The sequence below is a fragment of the Pinus tabuliformis genome, chromosome 3_2 (assembly GCF_031772625.1).
Source record: "Pinus tabuliformis cultivar Carrire ecotype Pingquan chromosome 3_2, CPIR1, whole genome shotgun sequence".
NCBI lineage: Eukaryota > Viridiplantae > Streptophyta > Pinopsida > Pinales > Pinaceae > Pinus > Pinus tabuliformis.
In genome coordinates, this window is record NC_142302.1 from 497,134,517 (window position 1) to 497,157,820 (window position 23,304).

A 23,304-nucleotide genomic window follows, 5' to 3' on the forward strand; every position below is an offset into this window, starting at 1 on the left:
CTTACTCATCTTGTCAAGAACTTGACAACAAAAGTATCTAAGCTGAAATAATGAACGATCGACACATTTGCAAGCAGCCGGCCTCCCAGACAACAGAAAGGAAGCATGTCATTAGTCAGCAACCGCTTCCCGACTAAAACTACTTAGAGCTCCATCCGAGTGTTCTAGATAGAACAATGCGTGAATGATGAGTTTTACTCATTTCATAGAGACGATCACCCAGAAGGGTCTTTTTCAGATTGGAAACGAGTTGCAGACTTAGTATGCAACTGCATGCCAAAAGTAGTGAGCAGTACACAGTGCCAACCAAGAGACACAGATGATGACAAAGATGTTGCACCTGATGAGGCACCCAACACTGGGCAAGTAATCAATATGTATCAACGTTCACAAGTAGCGCAGAAAATGAACATTGAGAAGTAGCCCCAAAAGCAAAATGGTCGATACAATCTCAGAAGTCAAGGGGCTCCCCTTACATTTGGGGAAATGCGATAAAAGCTTGAACTGTTGAGGAAGGTTGATCCACCAACTGTCCAAAAGCAGAAAACACAAAGCAAGCCCAAGAAGACAACAACGGACAAGAGTACATCCATGAGCAGCAAACTGCAGAACACTTCGCCGGACAGTATGAACACGAGTCTGACCCCGGACATCTCGTTGAGTCTACCCATTCTTAACTACAACATTGCGGAATACATGAATAAAACTCGCGAAAACATCTCTTTGTTCGAGTTATCTAAGATTCAAAGTCAGTGGGATATTCTGTTGTGTGCACTGGGGAAAACACCTGCAAACAATGCAACCTCTACTAGCAAGGGAGCGAGCACATCTCCCGGTTCACTCACAACTAAGCTCAACACACTCCGAATGGAAAAAGAAAACTTTCTTTTCCCTCCATTCTTGCTTTCATTCAAAATATTTAACTTCAATGTTAACAACTATTTGGTTTATTATAGCACATTAGCCAACGTCATGCCACTCTTCATCGCCAAGAAGATCAATGTGCAATGGAGAAAGACATCTACGCAGATCATCCAACTTGATCGGACATGCATACCACCCATTAGTGAACTTTGGGATGTGATCATTTGTTTATCTCATGACGAACGAGTTCACCAATGCATCAACATTGTCATCTTGGACATACCGGAATCATATGACTTACTGCTCAGCAGAGACTGGTCCAGCAAATTGAATGGGTACTTTGCTATAGACTGGTCACACTTGTGGCTTCCATATCAGGGAAAAAGAAATCAAATCTGGGTGTTATCTGAGAGATACATGAGACACAACATCACTCCCATCAATGGTGAGAATGAATCATTGGCTTTCACAGAGCTCATGTTCGGAAACTGCCTCTTGGAAACAACGTTGGGGTGTTATCTCGTACAGCCAAATCCAACCCCACCAGACATGCAGTTGGGTCACTTCCTTGCCCAAATGATGGAAATGAAACTTGTACAACACATTGTAACACTAGTAGCAGTAGTAGTAGAAGTAGCAGTAGCAACAGTAGCAGTAGTACAAGCGCATCGAACGGTCCGTGTACAGATGAGTTGTGGACCATGTACTTTGATGGATCAAAGACACAGGATGGCTCTAGAGCCGGGTGTGTCTTGATTGACCCAAAACACAAGAAACATTTGATCTCGAGCCGCTTGGAGTTCGAGTGCATGAACAACATTGCTGAATACAAAGCACTTGTGTTGGGCTTGCAAAAGGCCATTAGCTTCAATGTTGTTGCACTCAAAGTGGTAGGTGACACAAAAATCGTGGTAAGGCAGGTACGTAACACCATATATTGTTTATCACCTCATCTCAACAGTTACCAGCCAGAGATATTGCACTTCATGGACATCGTTGATGCCTTCAAGGACGCAACAACTGACAAATATGATCACTAGTAGTCCCTGCAAGCTGCAGCTGATGACAAGAAAGGAAACCTCATCCCCAAGGGTGTGGTTTCTCTCAAAAGGCTCTATGACTTGCAAAATATCTTTCAAGGGTCAAGAAATAGAAAAACCCATAGTTCCACCATGATGAACGAATATATAAATATGGGAATATACCACGATCCAAAGTTCATTAGTCTCGGTACATGTTGCACGCCTCAAGAGCAGCAAGTCTTTGTCCGCTTGTTCAAACAGCACAGGATGTGTCTATGTGGGCATATGATGGTTTGAGTACATACGACACGCCAATAATACAACATGTGATTCCAATCAAAGAAGGGGTCAATCCATTATAGCAAAAACTGAGGAAAGTACATTCGTCACTTAAATCCCTTATACAGAAAGAACTTACTAAGTTTTTGGATGCTCGGATCACTTACAAGGTTCATTATTTTACATGGGTTTCTAATTTAAGTTATGTACGTAATAATTATTGGGGAATCCACTTATGCATTGATTTCTGAAACTTGAACCACTCCTAGAACAAAAACAACTACCCTATGTCGTCAACGAAGCCTATGTTACACGCAGTATCTAGAGCAGGAATGTTATCTTCACTCAATGGTATTTTGGGATACAACCAGGTTTCGGTAGCGGAACCTGATAGTCTGACACTGGTCCATGAGAAGCTTGGCCCACACACATACCATCTGCAATCACTTGATGGGAGGATTGACAACCTTCCTGTCAACGACCAATATCTCAAGCACTATTTTCAGTAGGTTGGGGCCGCGCCTCATGCCATGTACATAGTTTGTTTACTGCTTATTGTCTTTTCTCTTTGCTTACTATTTTGTTTCGTTTTGTTTTGTTTTCTTAGTATCATGCTATTTTTGGTTTTTTAAATAAGTGTTTCCCTCTATTGAGTTCTGGCTTTTGAATGAGTATGTGGCTGAGATCCAAAGAGTCTTGTGACACTACAGCATTTGGCTAGTCCTATGTCCATCTTCTTTGTGCTTGGTTATAACCTTTCGTTGATGAAGTATTGATGGAAAATACGATTCATCTGTAAGGGGAGCTTGGGTCCAACCATGAACCTATGTCCACACCGGGAAACCCCATACGTGTACTCAGCTTTTTGCTTTATGTGTTCAAGCTCATCCAACTAGTAGAAACGGAGAAGGGGAAAATCTAAATGAACAAACCTATGTCAGAGGTCTTACATGCTTCTCTGAAGGAACAACCTCTTCTGCTCTCAATAATTCAGGATCCCTCTTCTGCCCCAAAAATAAATAAATGCCTATGCATAGACCTCTTAAAATTACAAAGGGGAAAGAAGAGAAAGGCTTCCTGCGCAGAGAGGTGAAGAATGCAACACCACCGGGGTACTGACCAGGCTCGTTGGCAGTGGAGCAATGCGTGTGTTCCTATGTGAATCTATTGGGGTACTGTCCAGGCCTATTGGCAGTGGAGCAACACTAGAGATGAAAACTTATACTTTGAAATTTTTTAGCTTGCGAGCCAAACTACCTTTCTCGATTTCGAAACATTGTGATCAAGATGAAACTTCCTGTTGTGTTTGACTGAGTTGGTGAAAGGTGAACTGTGTCTATCCATGGGGTAAGTGGGGAAGCCGAAGTAACCCTAATAGTGAATCAATACTCCGTAAAAGACCAAGGCCCTGTGTTGTCAATGGACCAAAACAGAGAAGCGGGAATTCAACTAGTGTGTTGCCAAGTGTTGTAGTGGCTGCAACACCCTCCAAAATTTTGGTCTGAATCCAATTTCAAAGCCTTCCTTGCGTTTTTCCTTGATGTTTGCAAGCACTCGGGCTTATCCCGTGAGCTCGTGTTGAGTCTTTGCACCCTCCTTGCTTGACCATTCACTGGACATCTTTTAGATGTTGGTCACAATGTCATGCTTGCAGCCATGTTTAGGCTATGAACAGGGTACCTCTTTGTGTGTACAAGATGTATTCACTATGCAAACATGTGTCGCACTCACACACAGAGTTGTATGCAATTTCGCGCAAGTGTCATCGCAGTCATTCAATGGTCTATCACAAGTGTCGCGCTTGTCACTCACACTCGTTGATTAGTTACATTGAGTGTTGTTGTCTTGTTGATTTGAGGTGTCTTGTCATTGAGTCATGTTGAGTGTGTGTTCACAAGGTCCTGTATGCACAAGTTCACTCACTCACACAAATAGTCATTTTTCTAAATCTATGTCAACCAAACCACCCCCAACATCCAGACCTTCGTTGAGCTACACTGTGCGGTTTTAGTTCTCAATGATCATGTATTGTTGCCCAGAATTGCGCAAAAATTGAGACTGCCTTCGAGGAAGTTTGCACTGTGCAATCTTAGAGTTAACCTAACTGACTGTCACCCACAACAACGTAGAAGTTTCTCTGCAAGCCATCTCAATCTGCGTTGCTCGCAAGCAAAGCCATCAAGCCTCCAGCTGGTCAACCAGAGAGTTTGTTCGAGCAATGACCCCGAGCCTCACTCCTCCAACAAATTGCGCAGAAGCAGCCAAGAACACCCACTTTTGTTGACTGAAGAAATTGCACAGACATGGCGGATAGACACCCATTTCTTGTCACTACACTGTCCTCAAAAATTGCGCAGTTTTGTTAGTCAACCTGCTGCTCTTCCTGAAAACTGCTCAGTTTTCATGGGCTGTCTCCTAGCTGCAAAGCATCCCGCTCAGCCCAGAAACTGCACAGGGATGTCCTGCAGACCAGCCTCCTAGCTCTGCGTAATTTTGGCCAACAAGCTCCCACATCCCACTGCCATCTTCCCCAAAGAATCTGTGCATTTTTCATTGCCAGTGTCCCCTTGCTACCTGCACTATTTCCTTGGAAAAATTGCGAAAATCTACCCTCCAGCCTAGCCAAATCCCTCAAACAATCACTTTTGATCTGGACTGACCATATCAGCCTCTGAGTGACCTCTGCGCAATTTTCATTTGCAATTCCTGGAGCCCGAATTCTGGCCTGAAATGTGCTCGCGCAGTTTCAGAGCCTTGTCCTCTCTCCTGATCACTTACACCCAAAAGCAAAAAATAATGCATCATGGTAGACTAGGAGATTTATCGATTTGATGTCGTCTCGTCATGAGTGATTGCAAATACAAATACATGGATGAAACATGGCGTGATGACAAATGGGATGAACAAGGAGCGCATGCAAGGAGACTTGTTCATGAATGGACGAACACATGGAGCATGCCAAGTACAAGCAAAGGAGAGACATTCACTTTCAACATCAAGCAAACACCAATACTATCGAAGACTCTGCACACCTTGTCATGCGAAGGTGAAGCTATGGTACACCAAGATCACACCATCACTCATCAGCACTATAGCTCGACATGGACACCACCAGCAGCATGAACATACCAACTCTGTCATGTCGAGTCATGTCATGAGTCATCTCGGCCACATCACTACTACAGGCCATACTGTTATAATCAATGTAATGTATCGTGGAAGTCCAAGATACCCACATGTAAATTTGAAGGGTCATGTAAAGTTAAAGAGTCATGTAAGTCAAATAGTCAAGAGGGAATTCAAATAGTCACAAGAGTCAGTTTCACCCTTGGCTATATATACCCCTCATTTGTACATGCAAAAGACTTTTCACCTTGGCTCCTCCCACATAGCCTTGAGAGTCTGTAGTCTTTTCTTTGAGGAGCAAGCAGTGGCTCCAACACCTCGCTATCAGGGTTAGTGATGTAATGGTGTACCGATGTGTCTTGGAATTTTCGCTTAATTCAGAAGCCTGATAACAACCTAGCACATTTTCTCACATGTATTGTATTTGTTTGTAAGACTATTTTTTGGACACTTGTAATGCATGTTTCTTAACTTGTATTAAGACAATTGAACTATTTCAGTTGTTCTAATAAATATGCTTACGAAAATGTGTTGTATAAGTTGTTAACGTTGTCTCGCCTGCGTGGGCTATCTTGTTGGACACTTGACAGAACCATTCTCATAAACTTGTTATAATGATCGTCACACTTGTGTGGAATATTCCACTGGGTGTTGTACGTGTTATCAATTCACCGTGTGTTTGTGACTGCCTTATCTGTGTGGACTACTCCACCGGAAGTTGCACATGTCCTGTTGTGTTGTGTGTCTCTGACAGAGTTGGGACTATTCCCTTTCAACTTGAGACTCACTTCCACCCTCTCCCTCTGTGATGAAAGAACCTTGACACAAGTAACACTAAGCACTCACTAGGCACGCGAACCTCGTTGTTCGAAGACAAAGTAGACCACTCTCATGTGTTGACAAGCAAGAGCTAAGGCAAACCTTTCAGATAATGGCAACCGGGCGAGACTCCTACACCAAATGGTGTGAGGTCTAGTTGGGACTTCATACCGGGGAGATCCCCTGAATGTTGGCGGGTCCAGCACCGTCAACAAGTTTAAACCTTTCTTCATCTTCTCATAACCAATCCTCAATCACTTTGTCATAATTCTCCCCACATGGTTTGAAAACATGTTTTGGAAATTATTGAGGAATTCAGTGGAGAGAAGGATTTCAAGACGACGGATCTTATAAATGGTTGAAAGGACTTCTGGTTTCCAAGAGGCTATAACATTCTTGTTATGATTTGACACAGTGCGTGTTGGAATATCCACATGTGCCAAAATTCAAGAAATCTTATCATAATAAGGAAATATTTTAGCCCTAGTATCTACCCGATGCAATTATGTTTTCGGAAATCATAGATTGGTTGAGTTTATATTCCTCGGGTTTTGTATTCTCTACCTCTTTCAATTTCCCTTTTATATGCTTGATTGCTTGTCTTGTTGCAATCGATTTTCCCTTCTTTCCCATTTTATGGCCTATAAACAAAATGGAAAAAATGAGTTTTTTTTGGTAAAAATCCTGAAATAAAGATCAATGTTCCTTTTAAAAACATAATTTTACCTAAATATAGTCACTGAAACTCAATATTTTCCTTCCTATAATTCAATTTTCTCTTAAACAAGCCTAACAGTTTCAAACAACATGCAAGCGCGTTGGGAAGTTCTGAATTTTGATATAAACTTGGAAAATGGGTGAATTAATTCATATGACTTGATTATTAATTTTTCGAAGTAATCCAATTATTTTTCTTTGTAAAATGAGACAATCGTTTAAGCATGGAAAAATGGAAAAGCAAGTTTCAAATGAATTGATTGGCAATCAATAAAAAATAAAATTACACAAATTGAGGAAATAAAAGATTATTTTATTAGATGGTCGGAAAGTCGGGTAGTTAGATAGTCGGGTGGATGTTTATTGATTGATGAGGAGCACTTACTTCCGACCCCAACTACAAACAAGTCGAGTGCGATTGAAAGGTTGGGCGAAGAATGGAGTCGGGAGGTCAAGTAGTCAAGTGGTCGGGAATCAAACATGATCAGAATAAATCGAAAGTCTGACCCACTAGGCAGTCGGGAGGTTGGGGTCGGGTTCCATATTTTAATTATTTATGCAAAAAAAACATAATCTAACCTCTGACCTTCAACTTACTGAGTTATTTTTTGTTTTCTTCAATTTACAAAAAAAATGGATCTTTTTAGGGAGTAAAAGAAAATTTGATATAGGGTCCTCATTTTTTCTTTGGAAAAAACAAAAGAGGATTGTACTCCTAACAACAAGATGAAATCTCATTTTATGGTCTATAAACAAAATGGAAAAAATGAGTTTTTTTGCTAAAAAATCCTAAAATAAAAATCAACATTCCTTTTAAAAACATAATTTTACCTAACATAGTCACTGAAACTTAATCTTTTCCTTCTTATAATTAAAATTTCTCTTAAGCATGCCTAACAGTTGCAAACAACATGCAAGTTAGAATTGTGTTGGGAAGTTCTGGATTTTGATATAAACTCAGAAAATGGGTGTATTAATTCGTATGACTTGATTATTAATTTCCCGTGAAGTAATCCATTCTCTGTAAAATGAGACAGAGTAGGAGGGTTGTAATCCCATTTTATGGTCCGTAAACAAAATGGAAAAAATGAGTTTTTTTTGGTAAAAATCCTGAAATAAAGATCAACATTCCTTTTAAAAACATAATTTTTCCTAAATATAGTCACTAAAACTCAATCTTTTCCTTCCTATAATTCAAAGTTCTCTTAAACAGGCCAGACAATTTCAAACAACATGCAATCTAGAAATGCGTTGGGAAGTTCCAAATTTTGATATAAACTCGGAAAATGGGTGAATTAATAATTTGTATGACTTGATTATTAATTTCACGTGAAGTAATCCAAATGTTTTTCTCTATAAAATAAGACGAAGTAGGAGATTTTTATGGTAGGACTGAAAACAATCGTTTAAGCGTGGAAAAATGGAAAAACAAGTTTCAAATCAATTTATTGGAAATCAAGAAAAAACAAAAAATTACACAAATCGAGGAAATAAAATATTGTTTTATTAGATGGTAAATAATTCAGGTAGTCGAATAATCAAGTGGACGTTTATTGATTGATGGGGAGCACTTACTTCCGACCCCAACTACAAACAAGTCGGGTGAGACTTAAAGGTTAGGCAAAGAATGCGGTCAGAAGGTCAAGTAGTCGGGTGGTCGGGAATCAAACATGATCAGAAGAAATTAGAAGTTAGACCCACTAAGAAGTTGGGAGGTTAGGGTTGGGATCCATATTTTAATTATTTGTGCAAAAAAAACATAATTCAACTTCTGACTTACTGAGTTATTTTAATTTTTTTTCCATTTTACAATTTTTTTGATCTTTTTAGGGAAGAAAAGAAAAAATGATATAGGGTCCTCATTTTTTTCTTTGGAAAAAACAAAAAAGAGGGTTGTAATCCTAACAACAAGATGATACCACAAGAATAAGCATCATGAAAGGATTCTTCTAATCTAGGTCTCCTGCAATGGTGTTGGAAGACCCAAAACCTTTTTTCTTTTTCTTTTTCCTTTTCCTTTTTATATTTCTTCTCATTTTTATTAGTCCCCTTTGATTATAAATGCATTGAATAAATTCTCTAGGATAAAGGATGGTCATGTACTATACCTCTTTGATACATCAAACGGTTTCCAACAATAGTACTCTATCGAATCTTTCACAACTCCAATTCCTCGGTATGCAACAAGATGACCGAAAAAATTATGTAACATTGGTTTTAGGTGTGCTTGGGGGGTTTCCAATATACCCAGAAGTACATAAAAGACAAATCTAAATACATTGTTGCCTTGTGCAATACTACTCAAAGGGGTACCAATTGAGGTTACAAAGGTATCCCACCGAGCAACGCCTCTTGTTATTTCTACATGTATTCTACCCCAACTTCATGTTTACCAACCGAGCAATAAATATATGTGCTATTTAAAGTCATCAAACTCATATCTAACCTTAAAAAAATTGTAAAATTGAAGTATATGTTGGCCAAGGAAGTCCTTTGATACCACTTATGGCATTCCTTGTTAGTTTAGAGGGAATATTCAAAGTAAAACATAGTGAAATATAGTTGTGGAAAGAAAAAAACAAATCCTAAATTGGAACATAACAATGGTAAGCAAACCTATTAAAAGTTGGATACAATGTTCACTTGCCTCTTTGAGGGAGAAGCCTCCAAGATGGGTGGAGATTTAAACACAATAATATTGACTAACAAGTGATTTATATAGCTTGTACTATTAGTTTCTACCAAAATTCTAATCAACCAATGGACCTCCATTAATGAGGCCTCAATCACTAACCAATGGACCTTTTTTAATGACGTTACTTTCTTTTTATGTATATTTATTTAATCCTAAAGAACAATTGGTGAATTGTATTTATATTTATGAGTTTATGCTTCTACAGTGTGAATAAATTTGATTTAATTCTTCCAAATTTATCACAATGTGTTATTTGGGTTGACGTCTTGAACCAACAAGTGTGGTTCATCTTCAAGACACTAACAAGAAATCATAGGTGATATTGAGTTGTTTGTCCCATATATAATGGACATATTACATATTAATAATGGAGTGAATGCAATATGTATAAGTTGTAAAATCTCTCTATACATATGGAGACAAAACTACAAATTTATATTTTCATTCTTTTGTTGGCATAAATCACGAACTTTTAATGTTAATAATTTAAAATTAAAAGAATCGGTAGAAAATCCTCCCTTTATAACTTCTATGTATTATTTGGCTTGTACAACCTTTTTTTGGTGGTTTCTAAGCCATGAGAATTCATTTCCAAGTATTTCATTAGTGGCTTATCTATGAACCAACACCAAAATGATTGTATATTGGTAATAGTGTGTCATTTTTCCATAATCATTATCTCCATTCCCTACAACAAATCCATTAATGCCTAAGATTACAAAGTTAATCTTCCAACGCATTTAAACATTATCGATTGCTACTCACCATCATTTGAAATCAAGAATCTTGGCTCCTAAGTCACTTTTAACAATTATAGTGAAAAATGTTTGGTTGCTAGTTGAGGTCCTTGACTATCTTTCTATTTGAGACTAATGGTCAAACTGAAGTTTTTAATAAGGCTCTCGCGCATATTTTATGAATATATCACCAATCAAACAAAATGATGGGACAAACAACTCAATATCACCTAAGAACTCTTATGCAATTAGAGACTAATGGTTGGACTGGAATTATTATTTGTGCACACTTGTTGAAATATCACCAATCCAACAAGTGTTTCAACAAATACTTCATCATCACCTAACTAGTCATAATAACTTAGAACATTGTGTTCTCAACTAGTCACTCACCTTATGAGGGCTCTTACAAATTTATTGCAACATATTAACTTTGATTGACCCTCTCGAATCCTTCAACATCAAAGGAGAAAATATAATAGCACTAAGTAGGATAAAGCATGATCTATTTGATGTCAAGTAAATTCTAAATATATGATCCACTGCATTTTAAGAAGGTTACTCATGCAGGCAATTGACTCCTCTTCAATAGAGATGAATAAGTAGAGCAACTTATTCCTTCCCCATTAAGTGGGTTGAAATCAAGGATCTTGGTTCCTTTGTAACTTTTGGCAATCATAGAGAAAAATGATTTGTTGTTATTGAGGTCCTTGGCTATCTTTCAAATTGAGAGTTAATGGTAAAACTAAAGTTTTGAATAAGGCTCTCGCGCATATTTTATGAATATCTCACCAATCAAACAAAATGTTGGGACAAACACCTCAATATCACCTAAGAACTCTTTGCAATTTGAGACCAATGATTGGATTGGAATTGTTAATAAAAACCTTGTGCACAATTGTTGAAATATCACCAATCCAACAGGTGTTTCAACAAATACTTCATCGTCGCCTAACTAGTCAAAATAATTTAGAACATTGTGTTCTCAACTAGTCACTCATATTATGAGGTCTCTTAAAGATTTGTATTCATTGCAACATATGCGCTTTTGTTGACCATCTCGATTCCTTCAACATCAAATGAGAAAATATAGTAGGACTAAGTAGGATAAAGCATGATCTATTTAATTTCACGTAAACTCCAAATATTTGATTAGAAGGTTTACTCACGTAGGAAATTGACTCCTCTTCAATAGAGATGAATGGATAGGGTAGTTGATTTCTTCCCCGTTAAGTAGGTTGAAATTAAGCTAAGTGAGGTTTTGCCTTCTTTGTATTTAGTTCAATGGAAGTGGAAGCCATCAAGTGGAGGATACTAGTTAGGTGTAAGCCAAGAAAGTAAAGTAGGTTAAACAATACTTTATGTCCTATTGCGATGGTTTATTTTCAATGGATCGCCTTGATACTCTATACTCAATCTATATCTTGATACTCCATACCCTATATAAAAGTTCAGAACCATTTCATCTTAAGCAAGGGAAAAGTTATAAGTTTACAAGGATTAGTTTCATCTTAAGCAAGGAGAAAATTATAAGCATATTAAGTGATGCTTCTCAAACGTCGTTCACCCTATTGTAAATCTTAACTATCATAATATGTAGTTTATTGCATACGAAATTTAGCTCGTATACCTAAGCAAGGATCTAGGCAACTGTTGGAATGTGTATTCCCCTAAGAGACCCTTTTCACACGACGTCACCCTTAACATAGATTCATCTTAACCTTGTTCTTTTAAGCATTGAGAAGTTTGCACCTTGCTTTTTAATCCTTTTCAATTTAATACATCCATCATTAAGATGGGTCTACTCTTGTATCTTGTTATAACTATCAAATGGTAAATTCTATATTTGTTAATTAATAAGTAATGATGAAACCTTGGCAACAATAACATACAACATTAATACTGTCCAAAATACTATCATTTTCTTAACCATAATATTTTCTTGACCCATTACTTAAATATAAACGGGTCTTAGCTTTTGAAAATACGAATATACATCAAAATTCAATACTCTTACTTATACTCGTTCATATTGAGAAAATTCTTGCTCTTTCAATATTCCTTCAGATAACACTACGGCTTTGGAAGTAACGTTACAGTTTTGTATTCTTTCAATATTCCTTCAGATAACACTAACGCTTTGGAAGTGACGTTACAGTTAAAATTCTTGCTCTTTCAATATTCCTTCAGATAACACTAAGGCTTTGGAAGTAACGTTACAGTTTTGTATTCTTTCAATATTCCTTCAGATAACACTAACGCTTTGGAAGTGACGTTACAGTTTTGTATTCTTTCAATATTCCTTCAGATAACACTAACGCTTTGGAAGTGACGTTACAGTTTTGTATTTTTTTTTATGGAATATATATATATGCTTTTTCTTGCAAGAAAAATAAATAAGATCATTTTCAACGAATTTATCTGAATAAATAAGATCTATTCAGAATCTGAAATGGTTTATGTATTGAGAAACTAACAATTGATTAGTAGAAGCCAGGATGTCATAGTAAGCCTGGCTGTAGCAGGTACTAACAAGAATGAGGTCGGATACCTAGAGCCAGAGATTTGAACAAATTCCGAGCATACCCAAAAAAATCAGGGAGACAAATCCAGCCCAGAGCATACAAAAAATCAACCAAAATCGATGACACAGATGGATTCAAAGGCGTCAATAACCCAGGGTCACCCGCAGTGTGCAGTCTAAATCAAGATTGCTTGGTTCCTGTAAAAAAGAAGCCAAAAACAAACGCCAGGAAAAATCGAAACCGTTGGAAATGTTTCCTACTTTTAACAAGAATAAGTATTTGTTTTTTTGCAACTACAAGTGATCACTGTCTAGTTGGTCAAATGTGGTCTGCCATCTTTCCCACGTTTAGGGCTAGAACAAACCCGCCATCATTAACTGAAAATGTAAATCAATACAAACAAATAATTTAATTACAGCTCAGCCATATGATAGAACTATAGTTTGGCATAAATCAGTGGAGGTGAAATGCATCTTATATTGCTTCCTGGAACAAACAGTTCCATTTTGAAACAGAGTTACATCAATTAAATAAGAATACAAGGATTTCCTTTTTAAAAAGCCAAAAATGCTAACATTTGAGCATGTGCCCATAATAAAATATTGCATTCCATGTTGTAACCATACATGGAATATGATTTTCCAAGTTTCCTTTGAGGTAACTTGGAAAGTAATATTTTATTCTGCTCTAACAGTACTTATTGCTATTATTGTCCACAGCAAACTATGTTGTTTCCCATAATTAATAGGATTGTATAAAAACCTATTGTGGCCCAGCTGCAAGAATTTCTTCCGTAAGCTTACTACTGTTGCCAATTTTATAACCTGTAAATTTCTTAAAATTGCTCTGAAAGAGACCTGCCAACTTTTGCAGAGTTTCCTGATAAGCCGTCTCGTCAGACCACTGCAAAAGAGAGTGTGCATATATTCAGCCCATTTTAAATCTTGAAAATTTGCGTCTCAATAAAAGAAAACTATAGATTTTGTGATCATACTAATATCTGAATACTGATAAGAGAAAAGAAAATGGAGAATGTAGAGATGTACTTCAAAGCCATCATCATGACATACCGTGTTCTCAGGGTGCAATATCTCTGAGGGAATACCCTCAATAGCATCTGGAATATGCAGGCCAAATACGGGCGTTTCTGTATAGTTTGCATTATGCAAACTGCCATTGTTTATAGCATCTATGATTCTGCGGGTATAAGCAAGCTTGATTCTCTGTCCCACACCATAGCTGCATCATGATTTATAAGAGTTAGCCATGACGGACTGTATATTAAAGTAAAATATAGTCCAAACCAAAGCAATTAGTTACAAATAATTCTTGCCATATAAGTTTGGCTGGAATGTATCACAGTACCTTCCACCAGACCACCCAGTGTTAACCAGCCAAGCCGTTGTACCATGTTTTTGCATCTTCTCTGCCAGCATTTCTGCATATTTGGCCGGATGCAGCACAAGGAACGCTGCTCCAAAACAAGCAGAAAATGTTGCACGTGGCTCCTTAACTCCTTCTTCGGTGCCTGCTACCTGAAATCATGAAAACGTTCAAGAACACAGGCAATCTAAAGGAGACTGAAAAAGGAATCATATGTATGAACTCAGTCAATCTTACCAAGGCAGTGTAACCACTGATGAAGTGATACATGGTTTGGGCCAGTGTTAGCTTGCTAACTGGTGGCAGAACACCAAAAGCATCACATGCTAGTAGAATGACATTCTTAGGGTGAGGCCCCACACATGGAATCTTTGCATTTGGAATGAACTCTATGGGGTATGATGCTCTGGTATTCTCTGAAAATTAAAGAAATGTCAAGGAGAGATTACTATATAAAACAAACGAAAACATAAATATTAGCTTTAATAGTTTGAGAACCATAACAATTTGGCAATTGTGAATTTCGCACCAAAAACTGTTTAGAATTTATATTAGATTATAGAGCCAATTGAAGAGACCCCAACCCTGATTTTCATGTGTACTGATAAGCAAGTCAAAACAGTTCTTGATTGATTGTCGTGTTTTAGTTGCATTTATGACCACATTAATCAAGAAGTTCAAGTTGCAAAAATGATACCAGTGATGGATTTGTCCGAGTAATCCACCTCTCTTGTATGCATATCAAATACAACATTCTCCAATACTACCACAGAAACAATGAAAAACTTATTTTCATAGATGAATTTAATCTAATAAGCTATGTATGTACCATGAACTCAACTGCACTTCTCTTGAAATACAACCAATATCACCAGGCTTAAATTAGCAAACAGAGAATAGTAAACCCACTGGTTCCAAATTTTATTGCATTCCAGATCTCAGGTTCTTTCTCCTTTGAAAGGTCAATACATTTTGCATAGCACCCTCCTTCAATATTTGATATACCATTGTCACTCCAGCAATGCTCGTCATCTCCAATCAAATACCGGTTTGGGTCTGTTGATAGTGTAGTCTTTCTAGTTCCTTCACATAGACAGCCTTTGTTATTGCTGAGTTCTACAAAACATCAAATATAAAGCGTGAATCCATAAAATCAACTACAAATTGCAGTTAGAATTTGAAATCTGCAATACCTGATAGTCCAAAGAATAGGTTCACATCTCCTTCCTTTCCCATATTGCAGCCAGAATGAAGAGATAAAATTCCTTTCTTGGGCATTAGGTAGTGCATCACACTGAATAAGCCCTTCTTCATTTCTCCAGCATATTGGGTTCCAAGAATTACAATTTCTTTTCGGGTAAGGTTTAAATCAATGGTTGTCGTAGAATTCATATAATGAGTGAACCGGTTGCATGGAAATTGCCCTGCATTATAAATGGTGAAGTCTGGAGTACCAAAGTTCTCTAGCTCTTCAGGAGTAGGACGTATGCACCTATTAAAAACCAAAGAAAAATGTATGCTCTAACTCTTTTGAGGTATGCCTTCCTGGAAGGTAATGCGGCAAGATATAATATATATGAACTTGGAAGTTGAAGCACTTTACACTTAATAAAAATAAAAAAAATGATGCCAAACAAGAGACTGAGAAAAGGAAAATCAACACACATACTAGAGAATAAGCCTACACTATTGAAATATGGAGCTGACTTACATGTTATGCATGAACAGGGAATGATATGCTCGTGCTGAAATGATGCGCACTTTCAGCCGATGATCTGAATCCCAGTTCAAAAACTGGTCGTTCACAAAAACCTGCATATGAGGAAGATGTTAATACGATCACAATTTATTGTTCAAAGTTGGCGAAATTATACTGAATTCTTGAAAGCTATGTAAAATGAACCTAGATGCTCTCCTCAAATGTAATCATGCAACTAGGCAGATACAATGAACCATGGTAGTTCATGTATAAATGATTTTACCACCCTGATGAACCAGGCATGGTCAAATGGTCATCAGGTCACACTTGTCACCACATGCTTATGAATTCATGCTTTGTGAATTCATCGTGATCATGCACAAGATAGGCCCTAGTGTTAGAAGTAAATTCTCCCAACTGTCGGATGTGTAACTCAGATTTTGTTGAATAAGCACAGACTGTGAGCATACCTTATCCAGTGATGTCAAGAAATCCACTGCCCTTTCTCGATTGATGAGGAATGTATGTTCGTCCATTTCAATGTTTGGTGAGCCTCTGTTAAAAAGAGAAATGCAGAGGGTCAGTGATTGGAAAAAAAGGCAATGAAAACTCAATTCTAGGAGAATCTTTAATTCCATTCAATTCAGTATTAAAGGCACTCATCAAGTCCAAATACTGCTGATCCGATAAACATACCACGTGAACAGATTTCCTGTGTTCGTTAACCTTCAACGTGATGCCTGGGTTATGTAACTTTTTCTGACCTACCATATCAGTATTATGGCAGTTGTTTCTTTCCAACAAGATTTTATTCCTCTTTTGTATGCTCCTATTAAACTATCAAAGTTTGACGGCTAAAGGCCATAGAGAGGAGGTTAAGAATTGATGATTCTGATGACAGAGTAGTGTTGGCAATAATCAGACCTCAGGGATTGACCCTATGGAGAGGCTCATAGAAATTATATCAAAACAAAAAGCCTGAATGAAGTTTGATGTCTCAGAGTTTCAAGGAGATTTGGACCCAGATGCATTGATAGATTGGGTTTTAGAGCTTGAGCAATCTTTTCAACATGGGGAATATAGCTAAATGTGAAAGATGAAAGTTGAAACCCGTACAGTCTTATGTTGTGATCACTTGCCTGAGAATCAGGTGAGCCACGAGATAGAGAAAATGAGAATATGGGGAAAAGTTCTGAAGCATATGAAAGACAAATCGCTACCCTTAGACATCATTAGACCTTGTTTAAGCAATTTCAAAATTTAAAAGAAAAGGACTCCGACTTAGTGCACGAGTATATAAAGCATTTTATCAATGAACAGATGACAACCAATGTGCACAAAGACCCGGAACGAGCCACAACCAGATGAGTTATATTTTCCGATCCAAGATGAGATGGCAGACGTTAACTACATTTTATGGACGAGACTTTCTAGTACAAGCAAAGAAAAAACGACAAATAGGAGAGGGGCTATCCCAAATTTCAGAGATAAAAGAAATATGTCTAGATCAGCCAGAGGAAAAAATCAAAAGGAAACAAGAAAATATCATACAAATGGAGAATATTGACAAAAAACTCAAGGGCACAATAAATATAGAGGACAAGAAGAGGACACAGATTTGGAGGGGCTTTATGAGGCCCTTAGTTTGTTATATTTGTGACAAAGGATATAAAGCCACCAATTGTCACTAAGACAAACAAGAACTTGGCTCCACAAGAGAAAGAACCACCAGAGACAGGAGTTCAAATGAAACAAGAGAGAACTTGTTGCAGAAGGCATTAATATCTGAAAAACTGAGTCCCACAAAAAAAAATGCATCTAGACCATATGTAATATTGGAGCCCAAGTGGATAAATCACAACGGGTATGAAAATAATTTGGTGAGCACAAATTTCAAAATGATCCAAATACCAAATCCGGCCTATTTTCCAAATCCAGATGCATATAAAATTTCACGGTTCAAGAAATGCCATAAGTCGATAGTAATTGATCTTTCTTTGTATATTATAATACATGCTTGTATGAAAACTGAGTTCTGAGTAATGCCATTACATTGGATGCATGTCATCTGTTGCTTATAGAACATGACAATTCGACAGGATGGAGTTTGTCTTATTAGTCATGCTCTTAGGCTAGAAGGAATTTCGATGGGCCATGAAGGGTGAGGAAGCGTGCTGCCTCTTGTTTCCAAGAGAGGAGAAGCGGTTAACAAACAACATGTGCAAGCAGAAGCACACAGCTTGTTGGAGATGTTTGCAGAAGAATTGAGCTTGCAAGATAATGAAGAAATGAAAACACAGATCAGGCATTGCTTGATAGAGGATTTATAAGAGAAAGTTGAACCTATGTGCGAAACAAGCCCTGTTAGAACCCTATAAGGGAGATAACATGTGTTGATATCAGAGGCTTGAATAAAATATTTATTAAATACCCTATCCATTACTTGAACCTCTAATGGATGATTTGTTGGATTCTTTGTTTTCTGCCGAAGTGGCTCCAAAAATTGATCCAGAGTGGGTATTGTCAATTAGAATCAAGGAATAATGGAAGGCCGGATTTAAAACCAAACATAGATTGTATGAATGGCTTGTGATGCCTTTATCATGAATAACAAAAAGGTGAAAACGATACTTCACTAGCCCACACTGTAAAGCATTATAGAGGTGCCAAATTTGCTTCTACCTGATTTTAACAGAAGTTTTTGTGTTGAATGTGGTGGATGTTTCTTAAGAGTTCGATAATCAAAATGTATTCTACTGGAACTGAAAAAGGAATTATATATTCTTACTCTTCCCACCAAAGCTCATTTGCAGTCACTTCATCCTTAACAACACGTTTGTCTTTAGGAGATCTTCCAGTCCTTGCACCGGACAGAGTTGCCAGGGCCCCGGTTGATGTCACAAAAGATCCCTCTTCATGGAGAGCATATTCATACAGCTCTGGAAAACAAATACCCAAAAATATCAAGATAGACAAACTTTTAAACAATAACTATGGGTTTTACAAAACAGCATATAAATTTTCTACGATCTTCAATGCAACCAAAAATAAAAGCCAACTTTGTTTTCTGCAGCCTCAACCAAGTCCAAATAAAGATAAGAACACTAAGCAGTGAACACAAACTCAGTAAAGCTAGTGCACAAGTTTATATGCCAATAAGGATTTTCCTAAGTCACCTGACACGGGGATTCGGGACACGTAGGATTCGAGATTCGTGGTGTCGGATTCGGATACGTTGACCACCCGGAACAGGACACGTAGGATTCGTTATATATTATTTTATTAAAATATATATATATATTAAAAATTAGATATTTCTTACACAAATTTTAATTAATGATACAAATTTATTGATTTCAAATATAAATCTTCATCTATAGCTATTAGCATGCATAGTACATACAAAATTCAAATACATGTCAATCTATTATCTATTTCTTATGCTTGGCCCTCTTGCCACCACAAGAAATGTCTAATTTTTTAGTCTTGTTGGAAAATCAGGATCTTTGTCATTAATATCACCCTCTAAGCATTAATATCCAGAGGTATCTTTGTCATTACCTCTGTATCTGTATAGGGATCTTTGTCATTAATATCACCCTTTAAGCATTAACATAAGATAGAACAAGCATAACATGTCAAGTCAAGATTTTGTTTGAGTGATGCGTACATTTTTAGGAGGGTCATGATACAGGTGTTCGACAACCAATGTCACTAACATCAAGGTACATAGAGGGATTGGTGCTCTTGATTAAATACGAGTTCCATACCCTAATACATGACAAAATTCAATGGAAACATTGCAATCCCCCAATCCTAAAATCCTGAAAAAACTGATAAGTCTACTGGATTTTGAATGAAATCTAAAATTCTACTTTCTCCATATGAAATCCAATGAGGTCGGAACCACTCTCAAACATCCTGAGTCATTTCATGGTAATGTTAAAAATTTAAGTAAAAGTGACAACACTTTTACTTTAAGAATTTAACATTACCATGAATAGCATATCAATACTAGGGCCTAGACTTGATCATTAAGCTGCCAAAACGCTTGCCAAATGAAAATATGCGTGGCTGTAATGACCAAATGCGGCCTTTTCATACCCGTGCAGGTCACTTTTGCCGCCTAACGAGTCCTGGAAAACAGGACACGCTGCCAAAATTGTGACACGACCTCGGATTCGACGAGTCAGGAAAGGACACGACGTGTCATGGTTTTTGGACACGAATCAGGGCAGAATCGCGTCGGACACGCTGGATTCGGGATTCGTGGGGCCTATAGGACGAATCCGGTTATCTAGGGATTTTCCTATGGAGTAATTATCTTGCTCAATCGTGGATATTACGTTTGGAGTCTGGACTGCCATTCAATGTTCCAGCAAGTTTAGGTGACACAAGAATGACGAGATGTGGGGACAAACAAGAAAACTTCAGGGAACATTTCAGGGGATGTGGTGTTCTTAGATATAAGGTGTCCCGTACCAAATATTAAATATAAAAAGATATAATAAATCTAGATAAAGCAAAAAAATTAAAAGAGATTTTAATGCATAATTAATCACAGATTTATACAATTAAGGCCAATATCAACAATCCAACTGGCACTTACACAATTTGGAAAATTGTTATTCAAAATAGAAGAATCATTGTATTTGTCAATGTAAAATGTTCAAGTTCAAATCAAAATAAAATGGAATAAACTTGTCTGCCTTTGAAAGCTTCTTGTTCACAGAAATCCAACCTCAGCCTCCTTAATTTACTCAAGCAAAGAGTGTTGTATGTGGGAAACAACAAAAGTTAGGGTTTGGATGGGTCAAGTAGAGAAGGAAAAGGTAAGGTAAGGGTGGTGGGACCCTCACCTTTCTTTAAAGGGAAAAAACTACATTTTCTGCTATATTTTATGTGTTTTTATGCAGATGCACCCTAGCAGGGTTCATTCCCAGGGCAACCCTAATTACCAGGAGCGTCCCCTTTCTATAGGGGGTGCCCCCAAGTACTACGGGTGAACAAAAGATGACACGACACATTCCCAATGAAGTCACCAAGTCCAAGCAGCATGTGGAGCGCAAAAGATGTGATCCCAAACTCCATGGACATATCCCCATGGAACACTGTTGCCATTACTTGCCATTAGTTTATTGGGCATTATACCAAAATCTGTCAATCCAAAAGCTGCCTTTGGGTTGAAAGTCTTCAATCCGATGTGATAGCATCCCCCCTTGCTCTGGCAGTAGTATTGCTGATGGTTGCTGATGGGTTCGGTGTCATGCTTTTGATGTTGCTTCACATTAAAAGATCCTCTCTAAAACAAATGCATAAACTAAGGCTGCTTCATGCATCGTCTCCTCATTTAAAATAAACATTTTTTTCAAAGATTTACTTTTAAGATAACTGGCAAGATCAAAAATAATTATAGAAACACATAACTTAAGCAAGTTGAATGGTCTTTATCATTGATTGCATTTCAAAGTAATTTATCATTCATCATAGCTCAGTGTAAATCAAATTCTGCCTATATCAAATTAGTGGGATCCTTTAGCAAGCTAATAAAATCTTTCTATGATCAAACTTCTTCCTATGAAAATTGTGCACATTTGCACTCTATATTATGGACTTCAACTTATCTTAATCTGCATAGCTGATATAAAATTTTAACCGAAGAATCATTCATCTCGAATATCCACCTGTCTCATTAGGTAGATTGTATCGGTCTAATCATATATCTTACAGATGGCCTATGTAAAGGATTGGTGGCAATGAATTTATTTTAAATTAAGCATCTAAACAGAGCAACAAACCTGCTGGAGAGAGATTATAGAGAACATTGGTAGCCTTGAGGTCAACATCTTCTGGGAGAGGAGAAGGGGCCTCAATCTGCTTGGCAATTTGACTGGTAGCAACGGCTTTGAGCTTTGAAACTCCCTGTTGGAGGTCCTTGGATCTTAGCTTCGGCTCATTTCTTCCTGAAATGGAGGCTGATGTTGAACTGCAAACAAATGAAGTAATCTCTATCAATGTGTTTGATATGGATGAAACAGGCTGCTTTTGTAATGCAATTTAGAAGCGACGAGTACCTATCGAATAATGTATGCTTTCATATATGTATGACAGATTTTTATATTAAGCTTTTAAAGCTGAAGGTTTAAGTGTTACTCTTTATTTATTAGGCATCCATGTTCACACCATGGGATTTGGGAGGTCTGCACAAACATATTACATATTATAAATATGTAACCTCATGCAGTACTGGTATAATATACATTCAATGAGGGTCCATCTCTTCAGGAAATACGAATGCAAAGGCGCACTTATGCGCTGTTACTGTTGATATCTTTTGATCTCCCCCTGAAGTAATTTTGTAGGATCCTTTTGAAGGATGTGATTTGCAGAGTGCCATAAATCATTAGGTGGCTAAACTGTCATCATCTAAAAGTCACGAGGGATTCTGTGATCTCCTAAGCCACCGCGAAAATGTGGATGTCTAGTAAATATGTGAATGCCTAATAAACATGGAGTTGCCTTTCAGCCCTGAAACTTACCTAACTCGAATTCAAAACCAATGAAAATATTACCCAACGCGCTGTGTGCGTATATATACATTAATCATTGTAAATATCCACAGATGTAAATTAAAATTTGTTTGAGTTCTATAAAAACTACAGGAAAAAAAGAACTGTATGATCTAAATTCAATCGGAACGAAGCAAATCCACATACCTTATTGAGATTAATTTCTGGTTTTGGCCTGCAACGTGTACAGAGGACTTGCGGGCCTTCCTCGGCAAAGAGAAAAGCTTATTGATGGACTTAGACAATAGAGGCGCAGAAGAATCATTATGGCAGATGTCCGGAGATTTGTTCAATGCAAAGCCAGAAGAAGTGCCCATCAATTCCGCCATCACAGAAACTGAAAATCAACTCCAACTCTGTTTAATTCTATTCGGACACAACTGATATACGCCCTTTTCTTGTTCGAATTTAAACCGAAAAGAGAAACAGAGCTGACAACCTATGGAAACCAGTGAAATATAGTTTGAAGGAATTGAATGCACCCAATATACAGACAGGCATTTATAGGAATACGGTTAATTGTTTCTCCTAAACACGTGGAAGAAATCCTTGGTGAGGCAAGTGCCCCGCACCCACACCCACACCCGACCCCAATCCCCACAAGGCAGGTTGCACGTTCATCGTTTTGCCATATGGTTGTTTGAATTTGCTAAGCGGTATTTTGACTAACAGGGTATTTTTTCAAAACGAATGGCTTCCTACCACCCAGTCTATGGGCGATTGCCCAAATGCTGAATCAACCCTGTCATGGTAATTAGAGGATATAACGAAAGATTAACTGACCATATTCCGTGGGGGTTGATTTCCTTCTCTATTATTTAATGCTCACTGTGTAACAGCCACAAATTGGTAGTTGGCATTGGATTGGG

General features: G+C 37.6%; 1 protein-coding gene across 1 annotated transcript; it reads right to left on the reverse strand.

Moving 5' to 3' along the window:
* Positions 1-13,241: 13,241 nt before the first annotated feature.
* On the reverse strand, positions 13,242-23,125 carry LOC149181466 (phosphoenolpyruvate carboxykinase (ATP)-like). The gene is made up of 12 exons (XM_089416626.1): positions 22,583-23,125; positions 21,665-21,852; positions 18,655-18,805; positions 16,337-16,421; positions 15,879-15,979; positions 15,361-15,659; positions 15,077-15,250; positions 14,865-14,930; positions 14,405-14,583; positions 14,150-14,319; positions 13,855-14,023; positions 13,242-13,687 (listed from the first exon to the last, which is right to left on the reverse strand). Exons 1-12 carry the CDS (start codon positions 22,762-22,764, stop codon positions 13,547-13,549), a joined length of 1,905 nt encoding a protein of 634 aa, XP_089272752.1. The 5' UTR covers positions 22,765-23,125; the 3' UTR covers positions 13,242-13,546.
* Positions 23,126-23,304: the final 179 nt, after the last annotated feature.